Below are 24,630 nucleotides of genomic sequence, written 5' to 3'. Positions count from 1 at the left end.
GCAGTTCGAATCCACCAGCCACACCTTGGAAACCCTATGGGGTCATCATACTCTGTCCTGTAGGGTCGCTGTGAGTTGGAATTGACTCAGTGGCTGGTTTTGGGTTTATATATGGAGCTCTGGTAGCACAGTGGTTAAAGTGCTTGGCTGCTAACCAAAAGGTTGACGGTTCGAACCTGCCAGCTGCTCTGCAGGAGAAAGATGTGGCAGTCTGCTTCCATAAAGATTTATAGCCATGGAAACCGGATGGGGTCATTCTTCTCTGGCATATAAAAACCAGAAAGAACAAACCCATTGGCATCGAGTCAGTTCCGCCTCATAATGACCCTATTAGACAGAGTGGAACTGCCCCACAGGGTTTCCAGGGTGCAGCTGGTGGATTTGAACTGCTGATCTATTGGTTAGCAGCCAGTCTGTTAACCACAGCACCACCAGGGCTTCGCTCTGCCCTATATGTCTACATGTGTATATGTATGTAGATATATAGATGAAAGTATAGATATTTATAAATGTAGACATAGATGTATCTATATGTTTTAATTTTTTTAAGCAGAGAAGGAGGAAAGAATTTAAGTTCTGGAAAGAAACTATTAACTGTTAATCTTTAAGAGATAAATGAACTTTTTCAGGGTGTCCTTTTTATGTTAGATTTTTCATAGAGTTCTAAATGAGGCCCAGAAAATTAATTCTGATTAATGGTGCAGTTTTATATACCATAGGAATAAAATCACTTGTTTTTCTCCCTTGTTAGGGTCTAATAATATTTATTAAAAAGTAGAATGGAAAAAACTGTGTGAATGTTTGAATGCTGTAACTATTTGCAACATAGGAAAAATGAGGATTGTTAAAGGAAAGTTTGCTAATATGCCCAAACTCTTGCCTTGAAACAGCATTGGGTAATTTCATAGCCAGGAGACTGAGTCTCCAGCTGCTTACTGGGGTCTATATGAGCAGAAAGGTTGGCAGTTTGACCCTACCCGGAGGTGCTTCTGAGGACAGACCTGGTTATCTGCTTCCAAAAGGTCACAGCCTTGAAAACCCTGTGGAGCAGTTCTGCTCTGCACTCATTGGGTTGCCATGAGTGGGAATCGACCTGACGGCAACTAACAACAACAACAAACCGTAGTGGAGTGTTTTGTGAAGTGATAAGAAATATTTAATGTAGACAACCATTCTTAGAAGCACAACTGAATTTTTCTTTTTGATTTGTAGGGAGAATGATGAATCAGTAAAAGAAGAGAAATCTGACTTGAAAGAAAAGTCTACAGGAAATAAGAAGGCAAATAGATTCCATCCTTATTCAAAAGACAAGAATTCAGGCACTGGAGAAAAGAAGGGTCCAAATCGTAACAGAGTTTTCATTAGCAACATCCCATATGACATGAAATGGCAAGCTATTAAAGATCTCATGAGAGAAAAAGGTAACTGTCTCTGAAATAACCCACTGTTGGACAGTCTTCATGTAGAAGGGATAGGAAGCTGAACGGACTTTTTTATTCTTCTGAGTCACACAGACTCAAAAAAAATTTATTTTTGTTTCTTTCATGACACCTGAATTAATCTTCTCCTCTTCTTTCACCCAACACAATCTCGGTACAAGGTAGTATGGGGAAATGAAGTATTTTTCTTTTTGCCATATTAGTGGAATAGTAGTGAGCCAGTATATGCATGCCACCAAGAATTTTGTTAAAGAGATTGCTTTGTCTTGTTGAAGTTTTTATAGATTTTTAAAGGACTACTGCATTAGCTAAGCAATACATTTAGCGTGTTAAAGTATGATTAATAAGGTCTGATTTTTTTTTTTTTTCCCCAAAAGCTGTTTTGTTATTACCTTGGTGGAGTCTGGAATCTGGCTGTGGAATTCACTTTGTTTGCATTGTCATGACTGCCATGATGCTGTCTGTGCAGTTCTACTTTAAATTTGCTTTACTGCTGTTGCAGTTTTGTTTTCAGAATAACCTGAAAACCTTCATCTTATACATATGGTTGGTTTTGGGGGAAAATAATTTTAATACTTGATCTTGTAAAAGTTAGTTTCGTTATCTCTTGAAAAATTGAGTTTCCACATTCCTGCAAACTATGTACTTGGTTTTGAGGCTGTTTTCTTCTAATAAATAAAAAATATTTGCACTGGTGTATCTGTTGTAAGGTGACAACTATTTGATTGGTTTTATGCATTGACTTTATTTAGAAAGTGTGGCTTGCTGTGAAGCATGACTTGTAAATTTAGTTTATTGATGGCAAACATGATTGAAGACATTCAGGTAGAAAGTCACCTTAAAACAGCTGTTGTGTGTAGGCTGACCAAAGTTATCTGAAAAGTGCTAATGTTGATGTTTTTAATATGATAGGCTAAGGGACCATTTGTATGTATATGTGCATTTGTTCACCAACTATATCATGCTGGCCAAAATATGATCTGCAGTATGAATTAGGTTAATATAGTTGTTAGCTTTTTTAGAGAATGTGGATGATGTACATTTCTGAAAATTAGTTAAATTCACATAGCCATTGATAGGAGGTATGTTGGTCTGGTTTTGATTGTTGGTGAATAATAGGTGCTTTTCTGTAGAGTTGTGCACAGGTGTGCAGTAAAGCAAGATATTGGTGTTTAAATGTATTGTTTCTTGGTATTTTCCTTTTGTATGTCTTATGTAGTTGGTGAGGTTACATACGTGGAGCTCTTTAAGGATGCGGAAGGAAAATCAAGGGTAAGTGCTGTGGGCAATAATCTGCTAGAGGTTTAAAAGTTCCTCAGCAGTTTACTTTTTGTATAATACTTGTACCAGTTTTTGGAAACTTAAGTTTCATTTTGTTTTAATTTATCATGCAAGATTTGAGGCTTTATACTAGCAAGTCTGACATTTATGCAAACCAAACTAGCTGCCTGGAAGGGATGGCTTTTGTAAATGCCCATAAAGGGCATTCCACTTTCCTAATGCTCTAAGGTAATGCTTCTTCTTAGCCAGTAGATTTTAACATAAGATTTTTTTTTGTTGTGTTTTGATGTCTTTAAGGATATTTTAAATCACTGAATTGATAATATTCCCTAAGATTAAGTTCTGTGAGAGGCCTATAGCTTAAAGGTGTTAATTCAGAATGTATGCTTAAAACTGTTACTGAAGAGCTTAATTTGGTAGCCTGCAGGATTACATAAGAGGCAGTGCTCTGACCAATTGGTATGAATGATACCAATGATTAAATCAACAGGGAAGGAATTGGTTGACAGCAGATTTTAATTTTTAGCAAGAAGAAAGCTCTCAAGGATGTTTAATTATAATAGCAAAAACCAGTTGAGTGGATAATAAAAAACATTGTCATCACATTCAAATGGCACTTTGAACAGTAATAATCACAAGGAATTATTTAAAAAAATGATTCTGCAACCTTCTTTCTTTAGCATAGGTGATATTTTTACGTACTTCTACAACTGGATGCTGTTAAATTGTGTGCAGCCAGTTTTCTGTAGCAGAGAACTTTGTTAAAAATGAGATTAATATCTGTTTCCTATTTTGATTTTTAATAGAATTGGAGAATATATAATCAAAACTATTTGTGCACAGTACATCTTTTGGAAATACTTGTGACTTGTAACTATGGTTATAATGGAGCCTTCAATTATTTTGACTGAATTTGTGCAATGACATTACTTTGGTTTTAACTGAAAGAAAAGTCATCTAAAAGTAAAACATGTTCCAAGCTTGTTAAAATGCTAGGATCTGAAGTAGATAGTTTTGTTTTGTTTTGTTTTTTTTCAATTTACAGAAAATTTATGGTCACTTGCCTGTTATGTTCTGGAGGTATAAAACATTAAAAATGATCTCATTATTGATTGCCTTTTAATGACTTAAATGTTAGACTCTACCATTAACTTCATCTACTGATCTAAAACTTTTTTTCTTTTGCATATATTGACAAATCTACCTGGATATAGGGTTGTGGGTAAGAACTTTTTTTTTTTTTTTTAAGTGTCTTTAGTCAAATTTAAACTCCTGATTTGGAAAAAAAAAATCTCAGTACTTAAGCATTGCCTATCAATTTTTTTCTCATTTAGTGTGGTTGAATTCAAAGATGAAGAATTTGTAAAGAAGGCACTAGAAACTATGAACAAATATGATCTTAGTGGAAGACCTCTGAATATTAAAGAGGTGAGATTTCTTACATTTGAAATAATCTAAACATTTGACTGTCAGGACATGTTTCCTCTGGGCTTTCATTCTTGGTAGTATAGTTGTGTGACTACAAATAGTTTTCTATTTGTCCATAAGCAGTTAATCCTATATGTTTGATTTACTCCAAGTTATTCTAAGCAGAGATGCATAATTTAAAAAAAATCTCAGGATCCAGAAATTTAAAGGACCCAGAAATTTAGGTACCGACTTTATTCAGTATAGACATTTTAATTTTTAGATTATGGCCTTTAAGAAATACAGTAGGTATTCTTGTAGTCGATAATTAAATGTTGCTTCATTATTTACTAATGCAGATATCTTACAGATTTGCAGAAAACAGATGATCACTTTTTATAAAATTAACCCAGGAGTTATGCCACATTAAAATTTAAGAAAATTTATAAATCTGTTTGTGAAATTTATAACTGGAACTTGGAAAATCCTAAAATGCAAATGCTCCTTGTGTGTGAGATTATAGCAGTATAAATATGTGGAGTGGAATTGTCAGAAGATACATGAAATATTTATAATTAGATGTAATTTGCCTAGGGAATGATTACCTTGGATAGTAATCATTTTCATGGACTCTGTTATTTTGTATTGTTAAGCCTATCTGAACAGTTTGATCGTGGACCAGTTCTGCACATATCCTTGCTACAATCTTTGTTAAAAGGTGTAGAGGACCCTAGAGTCTCCACCAGCACAGATGCTAATCATTGATTGTATAGTGGCACTGTCAACCTTAGCGTTTAACTCCATATAGCACTGATTTGAGTTCCAGCCCCCTCACTTTCTCGCTGTATGACTAGACATGTTACTTAACTTCTCTAAGTCTCTGTAATTGTAATAATACCACTGACAGTACTTACCCGATATGGTTTTTATGAGGATTAAATAAGATAGGCTCTGGCATCAGAGAACCTTTGTGACCTGGGCAAGTTCCTTAACCTCTCTGTTTGTTTCCTTATCAGTAAAATGGGGATAATAATAGAACCTACCTGATAGTTGTTGCTATGAGGTTTCAAAGAGTTAATATCTATAAACCACTTAATAAATGTTAGCTAGTTATTATAATTGTAATGTTACAGAAAGCACTTAACACATTGCTTAAAATATTGTAACTACATAATAAACGTTAGCTAACAGTGATAATTATGGTTGTTATTATTTTTGTCCAAGGTGGGAATTTAGTAGTTGTTAGTCTTTTGTTCCTGAGTGTAAGGTGCTAATAACTTAAAATTAAAGCCCATGCTTACTAACAAATAAAATTATCCCAAATCCGTTTATTGGAGTCAGCTCAAACATTTTCTAACCCTGTTTGAACATGGGGGCTTACTTAGGCTTTATTTATTTTGTTGAAATTTTTTGACAGGGAAGTACAGAATTGGTAAGGAAAGAGTTTAGATTGATGTGGTCTTTACCAGCCCATTTACTTGGTGGTTCTTATGCATAGACCAGAACCAGTATTTTAGAAATGTGTCGGTATTCAAATAATTATTCATAAGGGTGGTATTTGTAGACTAGCCACCCTTATGGGAAAATTATTATTTGAGACTTATAATTTGCTATTTATTCATGTCTGCTATTCCTCTTCAAAGGACAAATCTTTTAGATTCTCAGTGTCTTTTTTTAAATTTTTTTGGAAAAATGTTAATTGGATGATAAAAGCTGAGGCAGTGTTGTGTTAAGTTTTAGCATGTTATGGATCCTCGGTAATATTTCAGAGACCTTGGGATAGAGTTGGGGCTGTGGTGGCGCATTAGTTAAATGCTTGGCTGCTAACTGAAAGGTTGGTTGTTCAAACTCACCACTCCATGGGAGAAAAGACCTGGCGATTTACTCCTGTAAAGATTACAGCCTAGGAAACCTTATGGAGCCATTCTACCCTGTCCTATAGGGTCACTGTGAGTTGGAATTGACTTGATGGCACACAGCAGCAGGATCGAGTTATACAGGAAGACCCTCAATGAGATGGATTGACACAGTGGCTGCAGTGATGGGCTCAAGCATAGTGATGATTGTGAGGATGTGACAGGACCAGGCAGTGTTTCGTTCTGTTGCACATAGGGTCGCTATGAGTCAGATCTGACTCGATGGCACCTAACAACAACAATATAAGTTTGTATAATATACCTCCATTTTTAACTTTTTTTTAATAGGTCAAGTGGTTATGTTTGGTTTAGCTTAAAACTGAGGCATTCTTTATTCAGTTAATGTTTTTTGGATTAACATCACTAAAAGTAGTCCCTTTCCTAGGAATACCTAACTTACAGATGAGTGGCTGGGGTCAGTGCTTAGAACTACTAGTGAAATGAAAATCTAAAGAAAAGTATATTTTCAGTGTTTCTTAACAAATATTAGAATTACATTTTTTCATTTAGTAATTAAATGGAGATTAGCAACAATTGTAAAATTATTATAGGGCCTCTACTAGCAATAGCAGGAAGTGACTGGCAGGCTGACATCAAGAGGGAAAAGAGGAGTACATGACTTGTTTTATTTTATGTACATTTTGTTTTTTATGTGTTTTATATAATATACATACTATATATGGATAAAATAACACATAGGGATATGCTTTATTAATGGTAAGGACAAACAGCCCTAATTATCCTAATAGTTCAGGGAGCATCTCCTCTACTATGTCTTCCTCCTTCCCCTGTAGGTAACTACTATCCTAAATTTTGCATTTTTATAAGGTTTTGAAACCTCAGACCTGAAGTAATGTTTATATTTATTAACCTAAATGTTTCATAGTACTTTTTGAAACATTTGTTTCTTTTTTTCTATATTTCTTCAGATGGAGAAATACATTGGAAGACGACATACCTTTATTCTTACACTGACTTTTTCTCCTCCTATTTTCCCAGCTCTTAAGAGAATTTATTAAGGTCATACAGCTTTCCTTTTGTTAGTATTCCCAAACTGAGGCCAGCAGAGTATGACTGATGGTTATGTTCAGCATGATCGTTTGGTGTTCAGATGATAGTTTATCAATGTGTTTTGTGTTTGTTTGTTTTTTTAAATGGGTCGTTTTTTTGCATTTCACCTTGTGGGATGAGTGAGAAATACATTTAAACTTGCTATTTTTTGCTTAAAGGGTAATTGTGTTATAAAACTAATGTACTTTAAAAAAAAAATAACGTTTAGTATTATTCTTCATTGAACACTTAGCCTTCCATTATCTTTTCCTCCCACCTCAGATCATGATCATTGTTGAGGAAGAAAAGAGGTAAAAAGGTGAATAATTGTATTCTGTTTAGGAATGAAATTTTATGGGTTAGGATAAAAATAGTTCCCCCTTTACCCCAGTATCCCTGCTCCTAACAACGGTCTGTTGCAGTGTTGAGAAGCTTTGAATTAGTCTGAGTTTGGCATTGCATTGGGGGCTTCCAGTGGTGGGAATTCACCGTTACTGAATTTTGGAACCTGAAGAATCACAGTAAGTGCTTTGCTCCTCTTCGAGCTATGTTTATGTCCCATATATTTATATATTAGTGTGAGGGCAAAATTAAACTGATGTCAAGTTCTTAAGTAGCTTCAACGATTGGAAAGAAGTACTTAACCGGCGCCTCTGGAGACTGAAATCTTTTATCTGTCCACAGGTTTTTATGGAACTCGATTTTCTGGATGAAAAAAAAACTCACTGAATCTTCAAGAGGGTCAATAATTTGAGTCAGATGGGATAGCTACTGTAGAATTTGAAGTTGTTACTTTAATTGTGTATATAGATTTACTGATGTATCTAGTGGCATTTAACATTCAATGTGTTACAGGATCCTGATGGAGAAAATGCTCGTAGGGCATTGCAACGGACAGGAGGATCATTTCCAGGAGGCCATGTCCCCGATATAGGATCGGGGTTGATGAATTTACCACCATCCATTCTCAATAATCCAAATATTCCTCCTGAGGTTATCAGTAATTTGCAGGCTGGTAGACTTGGTTCCACAATTTTTGTTGCTAATGTAAGTTTAAGCTTTAGTCTAAAATTTTGCCATTTGGGATATTTAGCTCTAATCATTAGTTTATTTCATTAGATGAATGGGTTATGAGTTTATAGAACATTTTGCTTGTTTTTAGCTAAAGTAAGTAAAACAGTAATGATCGTATACTCAAACCCTATTGAAGTCTGTATATAAGATTAGAGTGTAAATAACTATTTAGGGTTTTTATTAAAAGGGAACTGTGGAATTTATAAACTTAAGCAGTTCTTCAAATTATTTTTATGTATTTTTGTTAATATTGGTAAATGGATTTATTTTAGTTTGATATTTGTGAAGGTGCATGTTGTAATTGGTTTGTCCTTTGTTCTAAGCTTTTGAAACTCGTCAGAATTTTAACTTCTCTCAGTAAAAGTAGGTATACAATTTTCAAGTGTACAAAACAGAATTGAGCAGTTGAGAGACGATTTTGGGAATAAAAAAATACTTAAGGATAGAGGGTCAGGATAGATGTAGCTTAACTGATTTTAAACAACTTGTTTTTTATTTGAGCATCACTGATATACTGTGTAACAAGAATTATAATTCTTCACAGTTTTGAGAGTTGAGAAAAGATTCTTTTGTATTCTTTATAAATGCGGAAGGAGGGATTTATTAGGTATGTAACTTTATAAACTTTTATGTTAAGCTTGACTTCAAAGTTGGTTGGAAGAAGCTCAAGGAGGTGTTCAGCATAGCTGGAACTGTAAAGCGGGCAGATATTAAAGAAGACAAAGATGGCAAGAGCAGAGGAATGGGCACAGTCACTTTTGAACAAGCAATTGAGGCAGTTCAAGCAATTTGTATCCTGATTGATATTTTACCATTGTTTAATGAGGTTAAAGAAGCTTGATGACATTTTGTGGAGGTTATGGAATTTAAGGTTGCCTGACTAGAAATACATGTTAAACTTTAGTCGCTAGCACTCTTAAAACTTGAATTAGCTATAATGTACAGGCCTGGTAAGAACTTTTTTTCACTTTTCCTGCCTGCCTCAACTAATTGTATGTATACATACTTTTGACAGTTATGTAATCCATTGTGCATTAATGCAATTGCTTTTGTTTAAATGAAGCAGTGCTAATTTTTTTTTTTTGGTAGTTTGATTAAAAGATTATATTTGATTTATAAAATTATAAAGCAAAGAATTGAAGATTTTATTTTGAGTATCTGGAGGAGGCTCATACTAATAAGTAAAATATTAAAGATGTTACTTAAGATATTAGAAAGAGTCTGACTCTAAATAAAATGATTAATCATTAGTTTGTGTTCAAGTATAATTTTACAGTCACCTTAACTGGCTTTCCTTGACTGAACCCACAGCTATGTTCAATGGGCAGTTTTTATTTGATAGACCAATGCATGTGAAAATGGTGAGTTCCTGTATATTGCTTCAGCCTTCTCTAACTTGTTCTCCTCTGTATTACAGTTCTTTATTTTTTGTTATTTATTAACCATATAATTTTTTTTTTGTTATTAACCATATAATAAACTTTTTTGCAATTAGGATGACAAGTCTGTTCCTCACGAAGACTACCGGTCTCATGATAGTAAGGCACCACAATTACCACGTAAGTAAAAGCTGTTATTAGAAATTACGTGGACTATCCTTTTTCATCGTTATTATATGCTGAGCAAACTATTTGCTTTTGTGCCTGCATCTCAAGTTGTTCACAGTTTGGGATTAGTTTGAAGTCATGAAGGTAGTTTGACATGATTGATTAGGGAGACTGAGAACATAAATGTTATGCATCATTGTTTTCGTTTTGGTGTTTTTTTCCTGATCATAAAAGTGATACATACCAAAAAATTTCACAAGTTTATGTACAAGAAGGAAAAGTTCCCTTGTAACTTTTCCACCTACAGGTAATCACCATTATAACATTTTTGTGTATTTTCTTCTATTCTTCCATGTATGTTTTTCTTACGTAGTTGTAAACTACCATATACATAATTTTGTATTTTTTTAACATTAGCGTATAAGCAATTTTTCATGTTGAAAATTCTTTCCAAATGTTTTTATTGGTTGTATAATAGCCCATCTTATGGATGTTACATAATTGCTTAACTATTTCACTGTTATGTATATTCAGGTGTTTTAACTTTTTTAATAACGAACAGAGTAATCCATGTCTTTTTGTATATAAATCTTTGGTATGTTTTTGGTTATTTTCTTCTGAGGCATGACTTGCTAGGTTCGAACTGCTAACCTTTTGGCTTGTAGTTGAGCACTTAACCACTTGTGCCACCCAGGGACTTTTTAAAAATAGGTATCCTGAGGTAGATTTACAGGTTCTCAAGGTATACCCATTGATTAGTATTAGCAAATTGTTTCCCAGAGAATTGTAAAACAACAGTGTAATGTATTTTACATTTCAATGCTTCATCTGCAATGTGGGGATAATAGTGGTGCCTACTTCTCAGGGTGGAATGAACATTACATTAATGTGTTAGAGCAGTTCTGGCATGATATAAGCACTCAATAAATATTATCTACTACATTATTGTATCTTCTCTAGTTATTATTATAAAATATTTTAAGTATACAGACCAAAAAATAATGATCACTCATGTAGCTATCAAATGCCATATTTGTTTTGGGTGTTTTTTTCTTTAAAAGAAATAAAAGTTTACAGATAAAATTGAGATTCCCTCTTCCCCCTACTGCCACGTCTCACCAGATAGCTTATTCAGAGCAAACAACTTTTGAATTTAGTGTTTAACATTTAGATGTTTATACTTTGACTGCACATTTAGACATGCATAAATATTATATGGAATTATTTTGCTGGCTTTAAAACTTGGTGTGAATGATGTATTGCACATAATCTGCATCTTGCTATTTTTGGATTAATATTTTTAAGATTCATTTGTGTTGATAGATGTAGCCCTAGTTCGTTTATTTTAACTGCAAATAATACATTTTTTCATTTTCCTGTTTTTTTAGGTTATTCTTTTTTTCTGTTACTACAAACAATACTATAATGGACGTTCTTGTTTATGTCTCCCTGTGTATATGTACAAGTGTTTATTTATTGTATGTGTATCTAGAACTGGAATTCTTGGTTTATAGGTCTTGAACATCTAAACTTTGTAAGATACTGCCATAGTGCTCCCTGAAGTGGTTGTACTGACTTATACTTCATCCACTGATTTATGAGATTTTTCTTTACATTCTTAAAGGACTCTTGAATAAAATGCTGTCATTCCATTTGAATTTCTATTTTCATTTTCCTGGTTGCTAGTGAGATTGAAGAGCTTTTCATGTGATTATTGGCCATTTATGTTACTTTTCCTGTGAATCACCTGTTTACTTCCTTTGCTTTAGTAGTTTGTTTTTTATTTACTTCTTATTCATTTTTAAGTGTTCTCTGTATATTTGGAATGCTAGCATGCTTTCAGTTGTGTTCTACCAATCTGTTACTTGTCTTTTGTTTAAGATGTCTTTTGTGTGTAGAAGTGTTAAATTTTAATGTAAAATTTACTAGTCTTTTCCTTTTGGGTTTAGGCTTTTTGTACCTGTTTTCCTTTATTTTAAAGTAGCAACTTTAGATCTTTAATCCATTTTAATTTGGTTTGTGTATATGGTTTGATGGAGAGATCTACTTTTACTTTTTCTCATGAATAATAAATTGTTTCAGCCATATTTGTAGAATATTCTTCTCCAAGGATCTGTCTTACAAGTTCTGATACCTGTGTGAAGGAATATGTATTAACACACTGTCTTAATTACTGGCTTTATACTAAGTCTTTAGCTTTGGTAGGTTCTGACCTCTGCTACCACCACTCCCTCTGTGTTCTTTTCCTTCAGATTGTTTGGCTATGTTTGGCTATTTGGTCTTTCATATGACTTTTAGGAGATAAGCTAGTTATGTTCCATTATAAGGCTTATTTTGCTTTTGATTGGAATTGATATTGTTACAATTTGGACTTGTATTATGACCTATTATGTGGCATATTTTTATAAATATTCCATGTGTGCTTGGTGAGTGCAGTGTTCTGTATATGTTCATTAAGTCAAGTTTGTTAATCGTTTAAATTATCTTACATCCTTACTAATTATTTTGTCTGCTTGTGCTGTCAATTACTGAGAGACTTATATGGTAAAATCTCCCACTAGAATGGTGATTTGTCTGTTTTTCCTTATTTTTACTTTAAATACCTTGAAGCTAAGTTAGTGAGTACATACAAGTTTAGAATTGATAAATTTTCTTAGTGAACTCCAAATTTTATCATTAGAGTGAATTTATGCATACCTAGTAGCGTATAAGTCTTTTGTCTGATATTAAATAGGTATGACAGCTTTGTTTAGAATTTGCTTGATAAATTTTCTTCTTCTTTTATATTTTTAGTGTTTCATATGTGCCACTTTTAAGCAACATTATAGTTGGCATTAGATTTTTAAAAAATCGGTCATAGAGCCTTTTCCATGAAAGTGAGTTAGTTTATTCACATTAATTTTTTTATTTGGCTTAATTCCTATTATTTTGTGTTCAGTTTTTCTCTTTTTACAAATATTTATTTTTCTCCTATCTTTCTCTGTTAGTGATTATCCTGAATATTTTAATATTTCTATTAAAGCCTGGTATTAATATAATTATTACTGAATAGTAAAGTGACCTTTGAATGGCTTGATTTCAATTACCTGACTGAATTATATGCTATTATTTCTCTGCTCTAGTTCTGTATCACTGCTTTTTTTCAGTCCCACAAATTAGACATTATTATTTATCATTTTCATGTCTCATTTCTCTACCTTCACAGACTCTGGCATTATTTTATCCCCCCGAGCATATCTTTTATAAGCTCTTTTAATGGGGCTCTGTTGTTAGTAAATTCTCTCAATTTTATCTGTAAATATCTTGAAAGGTAGTTTCACTGGTTATATAAATAAAGATTGATAGTTATTATTTCTCAGCACTTTGAAAATATTCTACAACTTTCTGGCTTCCGTTATTGCTATTAAGTCAGCTGTCAAGTTGTCATTTGTGGGTAATCTATAGGAGTTCTGGTGGTGCAATCGTTAAGTGCTCGCCTGCTAACCAAAAGGTTGGCAGTTTGAATCCACCAGCCTATTTGCGGGAGAAAAGACCTGGCAGTCTGCTCCTATAAAGATTACAGCCTAGGAGACCTTATAGGGCAGTTCTACTCCGTCCTACAGGGTCACTATGAGTCGGAATTGACTTCGACAGCACACAACATGTTTTTCATGTAGGTGATTTTAAGATCTTGTGTTTGGTATGCAGTTTTACTACAGTGTGGGTATGGATTACTATTAATTGGACTTTCATGATCTGAGAATTCATTTTTTAAAAATTTCTACTTTTTTTTAATTAAATTTTTTAATGTGTATTAGGCGAAAGCTTAACATAGCAAATTAGTTTCCCATATGATAGTTTGTACACAAAGTGTTCCATGTCATTGGTTCCATTCCCCACAGTGTGCCTCCTCCATTTCCGTCCTAGATTCCCTGTTTCTGCTTGTCCTGAATTGCTACCACTTTGTGCCTTCTCATCTTTGCTTTTGGGCAAATGTTGCCCTTTTGATCTTGTTTAATAGATTGTTTTAAGGAACATGTTCCTCTTGGGTGTTGTTTATTTTGTAGGCCTGTCAATGATTTGACTGATCAGTGGTCTCCAGTAATGACTTAAGTTCCAGTTCAGGTGTCTTAAGGCCATAGTCTTGGGGGTTCCTCCAGTCTCTGTCAGACCAGTAAGTCTTGTCTTTTTTGTGAATTTGAGTTTTTGTTCCTCAGTTTTTCTCCCGCTTTGTCTGGTTCCCTCTGTAGTGATCCCAGTCAGAGCGGGTTGGTAATGGTAGCTGGACACCATCTAGTTCTTCTGGTCTTGGAGTCATGTCGGCTGTGGTTCATGTGGTCCATTAGTCCTTTGCACTAATTGCTCCTTTGAGTCCTTGGTTTTCTTAATTCTCGTTTGCTCTGTATGGTAAGAAACTAATAGTTATATCTTAGATGGCTGCTCACAGGCTTTTAAGACCTTAGACACTACTCACCAAAGTAGGATGCAGAACTTTGTCTCATAAACTATATTGTGCCAGTTGACGTAGATGTCCCCTGATTCTATGGTGCTTCACCTTCACACCTAGGAACTTGGTCCTGTGAGGTGTTTGGTTTTGTCTAATAAGTTGCCCTGAGTGTGGCCCTTGTGTACTCTATCATCTATAGTGATATATAAGCATCACTTACAGTTATGTATGTAGAGATGTCCACCACCAGTCATATCTGCAGATGAATGTGTTCCTTTATACCCTTCCACACCTCTTGCCATATCTAGCTATGTATCCATTCGTAAATTAGTGTTTGTTAATACAGTTGTTGCAGGATTGTCTATACTAATTACTGTTGTTGCTGTTTGCTCTTGTATTTTTCTCAGTGTCCTCCCATGCCTTGGTTGTGTTTTGTTGACTTCCCCCATATTGTGTATTGCCTTTCCCTTCACCAAAAGTAATACTTGTCTTCTATCTGTTCGATAATTTTCCGTCTCCCCCCCATTGCCCTAGCCCCCATCCCTGATAACCTTTTTTAAACATTTTTTCTCCCCCTGTGTATAAACCTGTTCTTCTTTCTTTATAATAGTGGTCTCATAAAATATTTGTCCTTTTGATTGACTTATTTCACTCTGCATAATGTCCTACAAATTCATCCACGTTATGAGATGTTTCGTGGATTCATCGTTATTCTTTATCGTTGCATAGTATTCCATTGTGTGTATATGTTCTATGGTTTGTTAATCCTTTCATCTATTAATGGGCACTTAGGTTGTTTCCATCTTTTGCTATTGTGAATAATGCTCCAATAAACATGGGTGTGTATATGTCTATTTGTGTCACAGCTCTTATTTCTTCAGGGTATATATCTAGGAGTAGGATTGCTGCATCATATGGTATTTCTGTTCCTAGCTTTTTGAGGAAGTGCTGTACCGTTTTCCAAAGTAGTTGTACCAGTTTACATTCCTATCAGCAGTATATAAGAGTTCCAGTCTCTCCACAACCTCTTCAACATTTGTTGTTTTCTGTTTTTTTGATTAGTGCAAGTAATGTCGGGGTGAGATGGCATCTCATTGTATTTTTGATTTGTATCTTTCTAATGGCTAATGATTGTGAGCGTTTCTTCACGTGTTTGTTAGCTGTCTGGATGTCTTCATGAAGTGTCTGTTACATCCTTTGCTCATTTTTTAATTGCGTTGTTTGTCTTTTTGTTGTTGAGGTGTTGAAGTTTTGTATAGATTTCAGAGGTTAGACCCTTGTCAGATGTGTCATAGCCAAAAATGTTTCCCCAGTTGGTAGGTTCTTTTTTCACTCTTTGGAGAAGTCTTTTGATGAACGTAAGTGTTTAATTTTTAGGAGTTCCCATCTGTCTAGTTCATCTTCTGCTGTTTGTGTATTTTTAGTTATATTTGGTATTCTATTTATGCCGTGTATTAGGCCCCTAGAGTTGTCCCTATTTTTTCTTCCACAATCTTTATCATTTTAGGTTTTATATTTAGGCCTTTGATCCCATTTTGAGTTAGTTTTTGTGTATGGTGTGAGGTATGGGTTCTGTTTCATTTTTTCACAGGTGAACATCCAGTTTTGTCAGCATCATTTGTTAGAGACTGTCCTTTCCCCGTTTAGTGGACTTTGGCCCTTTGTCAACGATGCAACTGCCCATAGGTGGATGGATTTACATCTGGGTTCTCAGTTCTGTTCCATTGGTCAGTGTGTCTGTTGTTGTACCAGTACTAGGCTGTTTGACTACCATGACTGTATAGTAGATTCTAAGGTCTGGTAGTTTGAGGTCTTCTACTTTGTTCTTTAGAAATGCTTTACTTATCTGAGGCCTCTTTCCTTTCCATATAAAGTTGGTGATTAGTTTTTCTGTCTTGTTAAGGAATGCTTTTGGAATTTGGATTGGGATTGCATTATACTGGTAGAGTATTTTGGGTAGTGCTGACATTTTCACAATGTTAAGTCTTCCTATCCATGAACGTGGTATGTTTTTCCATGTATGCAAGTATCTTGTTTTCTCACAGTAGTGTTTTGTAGTTTTCTTTGTATAGGTCTTTTACATCCCTGGTTAGATTTATCTCTAAGTATTTTATCTTTCTGGGGGTTATTTTAAGTGGTATTGTTTTCCTGATTTCTTTTCAAATTTCTTTTTGTTGGTGTAGAGGAATCCAACTGAGTTTTGTATGTTGATCTTGTATCCTGCTACTTTGCTGAATCCTTCTATTAGTTCCAGTAGCTTTCTTGTGGAATCTTCACGGTTTTCTGTGTATAGTATCATTATCATCTGTGAATAGGGAAAGTTTTACTTTTTCCTTACCAATGTAGATGCCCTTTATTTCTTTTTCTTTCCTTATTGCTTTTGCTAGAACTTCTAGCACAGTGTTGAATAAGAGTGGTGATAAAGGGCATCCTTGTCTGCTTCCTGTTCTCAAGAGGAGTGCTTTCAGTCTCTCCCTGTTGAGAGTAATGTTAGCTGTTGATTTTGTATAAATGGCTTTTATTATGTTGAGGAATTTCCCTCCTATTCCTGTTTTGCTGAGAGTTTTTATCAGGAATGGGTGTTGGACTTTATCACATGCCTTTATCAAAGGCTTCGATTGAGATGATCATGTGATTCTTTTCTTTGTTTTATTTATGTGGTGGATTACATTGATTGATTTTCTAATACTGACCCATCCTTGCGTATCGGGTATGAATCTCACTTGGTCATGAATTTTTTTTTTTTTAATATGCTTTTGAATTCTATTGGCTAGAATTTTGTTGAGAATTTTAGCATCTGTATTCATGAAGGGTATTGGTCTGTGATGTTCTTTTTTTGTGTTGTCTTTGCCTGATTTTGGTATCAGGGTTATGTTGGCTTCATAGGATGAGTTCAGGAGTATTCCTTCCTTTTCTATGCTCTGAAATAGTTTGAGTTAGTATTGGTGTGAGCTCTTCTCAGAATGTGTGGTAGAATTGTCCAGTGAAGCGGTCTGGCCAGGGCTTTTTTTTTGTTGGGAGTTTTTTATTACCTCTTCAATTTCTTTTGTTGTAGTTCTGTTTAGTATTTTGACCTCAGTTTTGCTAGTTTAGGTAGGTAGTGTGTTTCTAGAAGTTTGTCCATTTCCTCTAGGTTTTCAAACTTGTCGGAGTACAGTTTTTCCTAGTGTTACGTTATGATTCTTTTTATTTCATTTGGTTCTGTTGTGACACATCACCCATCTCTTTCCTTATTTGGGTTATTTGCTTTCTCTCCTGCTTTTTTTTTTTCGTCAGTTTGGCCAGTGGTTTGTCAGTTTTGTTGATCCTTTCAGAGAACCAACTTCTGGTCTTGTTGATTGTCTTGTTTTTCCGGTCTCTATTTTATTTATTTCTGGTCTAATCTTTATTATTTCCTTTCTTCTGGTGATTGTGGGCTTCTTTTGCCGCTTTCTATTTTTCGGGTTGTAGGGTTAATATTTTGATTTTGGCCCTTCTTTTTTGATGTGTGCATTTATTGCTGTAAATTAACCTCTAAGCACTATTTTTACTGTGTCCCAAAGGTTTTGGTTAAATATGTTTTCATTCTTATTAGATTCTAGGGATTTTTTTGATTTCTTCTGTTACCCAGTGGTTTTTAAGCAAGGCGTTAATTCAGTTTCCATGCATTTGATTTTTTTTCCTTGCTGTTACTGTTATTGATTTCTACTTTTATGACATTGTGATCAGAGACAATGCTTTGTATTATTTCAATGTTTTGGATTTTGTTAAGGCTTGCTTTGTGTCCTAAAATGTCTGGTTTGGAGAATGTTCCATGTGTATTGGAAAAGAATATATACTTCTCTGCTGTTGGGTGAAGTGTTTTGTATATGTTTGTGAGGTCGAGTTGGTTGATTTTGGCCTTTAGCTCTTCTTTGTCTTTGTTGAGTTTCTTTCTAGATGTTCTGTCATTTACTGACAGTGGTGTGTTGAAGTCTCCTATAATTATTGTGGAACTGTCTATTTCTCTTTTTAGTGTTGTTAGAGTTTATTTTATGTATTTTGGAGCCCTATTGTTGGTTATGTCTTTTTGGTGGATTGTCACTTTAATCATTATATGATGTCCATCCTTGTCTTTTATGGTGGATTTCACCTTCATGTCTATTTTATCTAAGATTAGTATTGCCACTCCTGCTCTTTTTTGATTGCTGTTTGCTTGATATATTTTTTCAATTTTTTGATTTTTAATATAGTTATATCTTTGTGTCTAAAGTGTGTCTCTTGTAGCCAGCATGTTGATGGATTGTGCTTTCTAATCCATTCTGCCATTCTCTGTTTCTTTATGGGTGCATTTAAGCCATGTACATTCACTGTGATTATCGATAGGTATGAGTTTGTTGCTGTCACGTTGTGTGCTTTTTTATGTAGCGCTGACGTTTTCTTTGCTCCTCTTACTTTCCTTTGCTGAGTTCCTTTTGTTTGTGAATTTTCTTTGCATTTCTTTTATTATTATAAGTTTTGTGTTTACTTACTGAGTCTTTGTGATTTTCTTTTATTTTGACAAGTAGGTTTGTTAACTTTCTTTGTGGTTACCTTGAAATTTATCCTTATCTCCCTAAGTTTGAGCCAGTCTTTTGTTTATTGATATCACCTTGAATTCCTCTCCTTTGAAAGTTCTTTTAGTACAACCATGTATTCCCCTTTTTATTGTTTTGATGTTGTCATCATTTACAGATGGATATCTCAGGTTCCCTATTAAGTCTTTTAGCTTTGTTTTGCCTTTGAGAATTCTTTATCTGGGTTGGTATCTGGGTGGTCTGCCCTGTGTCCGAATCTCCGATTGTTGTCTCATGTTGTTGGTTCTCCATCCGAAGGACTCCCTTTAATATTTCTTATAAGTTAGCTTTGGTTTTTACAAATTCCTTTAATTTTTGTTTGTCTGGAAATGCCTAATTTTGCTATTCTATTTGAGAGACAATTTTGCTGTATATGTAATTCTTGGCTGGCAATTTTTTTCTTTCAAGGTTTTATATATGTCATCCCATTGCCTTTTTGCCTGCATGGTTTCTGCCAAGTAATCAGAGCTTAGTCTTATTGGTTCCCTTTTGTAGCTGACTTTTCATTTTTCCCTAGCTTCTCTCAGGACTCTTTCTTTGTTTTTGGTTTTTGTAAGTTTTGTTATGATATGTCTTGGTGACTTTCTTTTGTGGTCTGTCCTGTGTGGGGTTCATTGAGTGTCTTGGATGGATATCTTCTTTCATGATGTTGGGGAAGTTTTCTGCCAACATTTCTTTGACAATTCTGTGTTTTCCATTGCCTCTCCTCCTCCCCCCCATTCTAGATCTCTGATCCACATTTACATTTTTCTTCTTGATAGTGTCCCACATAATTCTTAGGCTTTCTTTATTCTTTTTTCTGATTTTTCCTCAAACAAGTTAGTGTCAAGGGATTTGTCTTCAATTTCGCTAATTCTGTCTTCCATGGTTTCAGTATTGCTCCTGTGACCTTCTATTGAGGTATCTATTTCTGAGATTTTATTGTTAATCTTTTGGATTTCTAGTTGTTGTTTTTGTATGGTTTCTAGTAGTGTTATTTATTTTGTCAGTTTGTTGTATTGTTTTCCTGAATTCTCCTATTGCTTGGTGTGTGCTTTCCTTGATTTTATCTGTGTTTTCCTTGGTTTTGTCTATTTTCCTTGATCTCTTTCTTAATCTCTTGCAGAGCCTTGTATGTTAGTCTTTTGAGTTCTTTATCAGATGGTTCCATTGTTGTTTATTCCTCTGGGAGATTTCTGGTTCTTTATTTTGGTCACTTGCTGGTACCACCTTGGCCTCCTTCCTTATGTGATTTGATATTGTCTGTTGTTTCTGAGGCATCGAAAAGTTATTTATTTATTTATTGTGTATTTGTTTGCTTCATCCTGAATTTTTGTTTTGTTTTGTTTTAATCTGTCTGAGTAGGCTGGGTGTGTGTGCTGCTCTGGTCGGTAATCTGGTCATTTTGAAGCTCTCACCTCCTGTCTCCGGGTGGGTGGAGCAGTGACTGGGTCTGTGTCTTAGTCATAGTGCTTCTCTAACAGAAATACCCCAAGTGATGGCTTTAACAAAGAGAAGTTTATTCTTTCACAGTCCAGTAGGCTACAAGCCCAAATTCAGGGCATCAGCTCCAGGAGACGGCTTTCTTTCTCTGTCGGCTCTGGAGAAAGGTCCTTGTAATGCATCAGTCTTTCCTTGGTCTGGGAGCTTCTCTGCGCAGGAACCTCAGGTCCAAAGGACGCGCTCTTCTCCTGGCACTGCTTTCTTGGTGGTATGAGGTTCCCATGTGTCTCTGCTTGCTTTCCTCTTTTATATCTCAGAAGAGATTGGATTAAGACACTGTCTAGTCTTGTAAACCTCATCAGCATAAACTCATCACAGTGATAGAATTTACAACACATAAGGAGATCATATCAGATGATACAATCATACAATACTGGGAATCATGACCTAGCCAAGTTGCTGCACACACTTTTTGGGGAGCACAGTATAATCCATGCCAGTCTGTAAGCACGATTCTCTTTTTGTTGGCCTTGTGGGGCTGCTGAGGATGTAAGTGGCGTTGCTGGTGAGGTGGTGTATTTGTCTGGCTGGTCACTGGCTGTGGGTCCAGGGAGCGTTCTTCCTGGTCACTGGGTTGGGTGTTGTGTATGCGTTCTGGTGGTTGGGGGTGAGCATGCCTGGGTTGTTGGTCAACAGGTGGGTGGTGTGGAAACTCACTCGTGGCCCTGGGTGAGCAAGGGTGTTCAGAGTGGGCATAAGCCTCCAGTTGTAGGGTAGGGTGATGTGAGAGCTTAAGCAGGGGGGATTTCGTCTGTCTATGGGAGCTGGGTTGTTGGGCATGTTCCTGTCCACTAGAACACTTCATAGGGGAGATTGTGCAGCTGGGCCTCCAGCCTCCAGTGCAGGTGGCTGTAGAGAGTAGACAACACTGCCGATCCTTAGGTTCCTGGCACAGGTGGCTGGCTCTGGCCATGAGTGCAGAGTCACTCCTGCTTGGCTGCACCAGGTGATCGGGTTTTGGCTGGGAATGCTGCTTGCTTTGTCTCAGCATGGCTGCACCGTGCAGGCTCAGCTAGCAGGACGCTGATGATCTGAAATTCTGTTTCCACTGTTTTTGTATCCTCTCTCCTTCCTCTTGTTGCTGACTCCAATTCTTTAGTCTTGTCTTTGATGCTTAGGTTCCTAAGTTTTCATCTACATCTGATTCACTTGTTTTTTCAGGCCTTTGTTGTAAGAGGGACGTTATGAAGTGTCTGACTACCCTGCCATCTTGGACTGCCTCTTCAGTTTTCTTAAAATAAATTCTAGAAAATTCTCAGCCATGTGTCTTTGAATATTTCCCTTTCTCCCTTTGTAGGACAGTCCTTCCTTGCTCCCCCAAGCTCACTTTTTCACTCAGGTGTCATCTTTCAATGTTCTTGCATTATGTAGGGGCTTCCAATCTACTCTTTTCACTGTTAATACTCTTTGGTTTATTTAGATAAAATTAAACATATCCTATTATATTTATCTTTCTTTTATATTACATATATATTTTTTAGGGTATACATTTTTATGTACTCTACTGAATTATAATACAAACTCATGGACTTTGACAGAATCAGTTTGCTTCAGTTAATTATAAGTTGAACATAATAACTCTTCTATCGTGCCCCCATCATTTTTCCCTCTCCCTCCTTTTCCTTTGCTCAAATTGTTATAACTTGGCAAGTGAGAGCCTCCTGATTTCTTACTAAAGATGTCTCTGATACTGTTCCTCTTTGTTAAAAGCAGGATTTCTGACACCCATTCTGACTTTTCCTGTTCTAGGACATGGAATTAGCCTGCCTTTATGGAGTGCTGGTTCCTTTTAATGAAGAATGGTATCAGAGATGAAACTAGGGGTGCTTTTGTACACACGAGCATTGGTGATTTTCAGAGATGCTGTTGCTTCCGGTTGGACCACTTTTAGGGAATGAGCTGAAAAAGATATTTCCTTTGAAGTAATGAGGTCATGCTTATCTTTCTAATTTTAACACATGTGGGAGGCAGTGTGGTTCAGGGTAGAATTCTTGCCTTTCCTGTGTGAGATCAGGTTTGATTCCTGGCCACTGCACCTTATACACATTCATCACCCATATGTCAGTAGAGGCTTGCGTGTTGCTGTGATACTGAACAGGTTTCAGTGGAGCTTCCAGACTAAGACTAAGAAGAAAGGCCTGGTTATCTACTTACGAAAATCAGCCAGTAAAAACCTACAGATTACAACCGTCTGATCCATAACCGATGATGGGGATGGTGCAGGACTGGGCAGTGTTTCATTCCATTCGTGCACGGGGTCACCATAAGCTGGTGACTGACTCAGCAGCAGCTGACAACAAGGTATACCTGTTAGTTGATTTTCTCAGCCCTTATTAAATAAAACTTTCATACACTGACTAGGAAGAATCTTTAAAACCATACTCAGATCACCAGAATAAAGCATTCCGCTATTTAGTAAACTGTTTTGTTCTACTATGTTTAAGGTAAGCAAATTATACCTCTTAAAGTTTAATTAGTTTATTTTAAGAGAGATAATAAAAAGAATGTTGGATTTAGAGACAGAAGACTTAAATTCTAGTCCTAGCTTAATCACATAGGTAAATGACATTAGGCAAGTAACTTCAGGTCTCAAAAATTTTCTTGCCGTATGGTTAATAGATGTGAAAATACTTAAGGTGCCATATAAACGTAAAGAAATATTTATTACAGTGATAAACTAGGTAATGTACCATTTGCTTTATTCAGTATTATGTGTCGATGGTTGTTGACTTCCCAGTTTGATTTGAACCATCTTAAAAGTAATTCTTAAGATTTTTACTAATTCTGTAAATTTGCACAAGATGCTCATTTTTAGATATGTATACCATCTGTTATTATTGTTAGCTGCCGTCAAGTCTGTTCTGATTCAAGGCACCCTCGTGTGTGGAGTAGAACTGCTCCATAGAGTTTTTAAGACTGTGACGTTTCAAAAAGCAGATTGCCAGGCCTGTCTTCTGGAGTACCTCTGGGTGGGTTCAGACCACCAACCTTTCGACCAGTAGTCGAGTACTTAACGATTTGTTCCACCCAGGGACTCCTATGCCATTTATAAGGTGACATGATATTGTTAAAATTCCTCTTGGTATTTCGTGAGCCCTATTCATTGTGCCTTTAAGTGGAATATGAGGTATACTTGCTTTATAAAACACTTCTCAGTAATAACTAGTATTATAGTGAGGCTTTACTGGGCTGATTTCTCATTGAAAATGAGAACCAGTGCTCTTACTTAAAAATTTGCAAAATTTTAAAGATACTACCTGAAGCATACTGTAGCTTTTTTTATTTTAGTACCAGGTAGTTATTTACATATAGCTGTTGATCATATTGTTTTTACTTGTGTTTTAGGTGGTCTTGGAGGCATTGGAATGGGACTTGGTCCAGGTGGACAGCCTATTAGTGCCAGTCAGTTGAACATAGGTGGTGTAATGGGAAATATAGGTCCGAGTGGTGAGTATTCTAACTTTCTTCTTTTTAAATGGTACATTTGCTAGACAATAAAGCTTGTATTTACTGGTCTGTAATACTTCTTTAAAAATCCACCCATTGCTGTTGAGTTGATTCCGACTCATAGCGACCCTGTAGAACAGTATGTTGCCCTGTAGGAATTCCAAGGCTGTAATGTTCACAGAAGGAGACTGCTGCATCTTTTTCCTGCAGAGCATCTGGTGGGTTCTAACTGGGGACCTTCTGGTTAGCAGCCAAGGGCTTAACCACTGCGCCACCAAAAACCCCTTGCTGTCGAGTGGATTCTGACTCATAGCAACGCTGTAGCACAGAGTAGAGCTGCCCCATAGGGTTTCCAAGCAGTGGCTGGTGGATTTGAAATGCCAGTCTTGGTTGGCAGCTGTAGCTTTCAACCACTGCGCCACCAGGGCTCCATACTTTTTAAAAGATTATTTCATAGTTAGAGATTTAGGATGCTAGTTGAATCTGAAAAAAGAATGAGTAGCTCACATGAAAGAGTGTGGATGAAGGTCATGCCATGTTGTAGATATTTTTTTAGCACTGTAGATTTTGAAGTACCTTTAAGGCAAAGGCAGAGTGCTCAACACAGTGCCTTGTCCATCACAGATGAACACTGTTTATGAGATGACTGAAATGCTGCTGTGTCATAAGCAGTTGAAGTTTGTATATCTAGTTAACTGAGAAAAACCAAACCCGTTGCCATCGAGTCGATTCTGACTCATAGTGACCCTGAAGGACAGAGTAGAACTGCCCCATAGAGTTTCCAAGGAGCGCCTGGTAGATTCGAACTGCTGATCTTTTAGTTAGCAGATGTCGCTCTTAACCCCACTATGCCACCAAGGTTTCTGTATATCTGGTTAGAGAGCTAGATTTAAGGTAGCCATTGGACTGCTCACCTGGATTAATTTAGAGTTTATCTTTGATTTTCAAACCTTTTGCTCTCAGTACACTTTTATACTTTTAAAAATT

The 24,630-nt window shown here is 35.9% G+C and overlaps 1 protein-coding gene across 3 annotated transcripts in view; it reads left to right on the top strand.

Moving 5' to 3' along the window:
• Positions 1-24,630, top strand: part of MYEF2 (myelin expression factor 2) — a 41,038-nt gene that overhangs the window by 5,253 nt on the left and 11,155 nt on the right. For all 3 annotated transcript variants that reach the window (XM_023740648.1, XM_023740649.1, XM_023740650.1), the window contains exons 2-10: positions 1,213-1,421; positions 2,659-2,711; positions 3,935-3,942; positions 4,055-4,148; positions 7,949-8,140; positions 8,805-8,958; positions 9,479-9,528; positions 9,663-9,726; positions 23,542-23,643. In XM_023740648.1, coding sequence (XP_023596416.1) covers positions 1,213-1,421; positions 2,659-2,711; positions 3,935-3,942; positions 4,055-4,148; positions 7,949-8,140; positions 8,805-8,958; positions 9,479-9,528; positions 9,663-9,726; positions 23,542-23,643 — 926 coding nt within the window. The remainder of the gene's footprint in view (positions 1-1,212; positions 1,422-2,658; positions 2,712-3,934; positions 3,943-4,054; positions 4,149-7,948; positions 8,141-8,804; positions 8,959-9,478; positions 9,529-9,662; positions 9,727-23,541; positions 23,644-24,630) is intronic.

This window comes from Trichechus manatus, unplaced genomic scaffold (genome assembly GCF_000243295.1).
Source record: "Trichechus manatus latirostris isolate Lorelei unplaced genomic scaffold, TriManLat1.0 scaffold00161, whole genome shotgun sequence".
NCBI lineage: Eukaryota > Metazoa > Chordata > Mammalia > Sirenia > Trichechidae > Trichechus > Trichechus manatus.
This window is presented reverse-complemented; position numbering and strand designations above follow the sequence as displayed.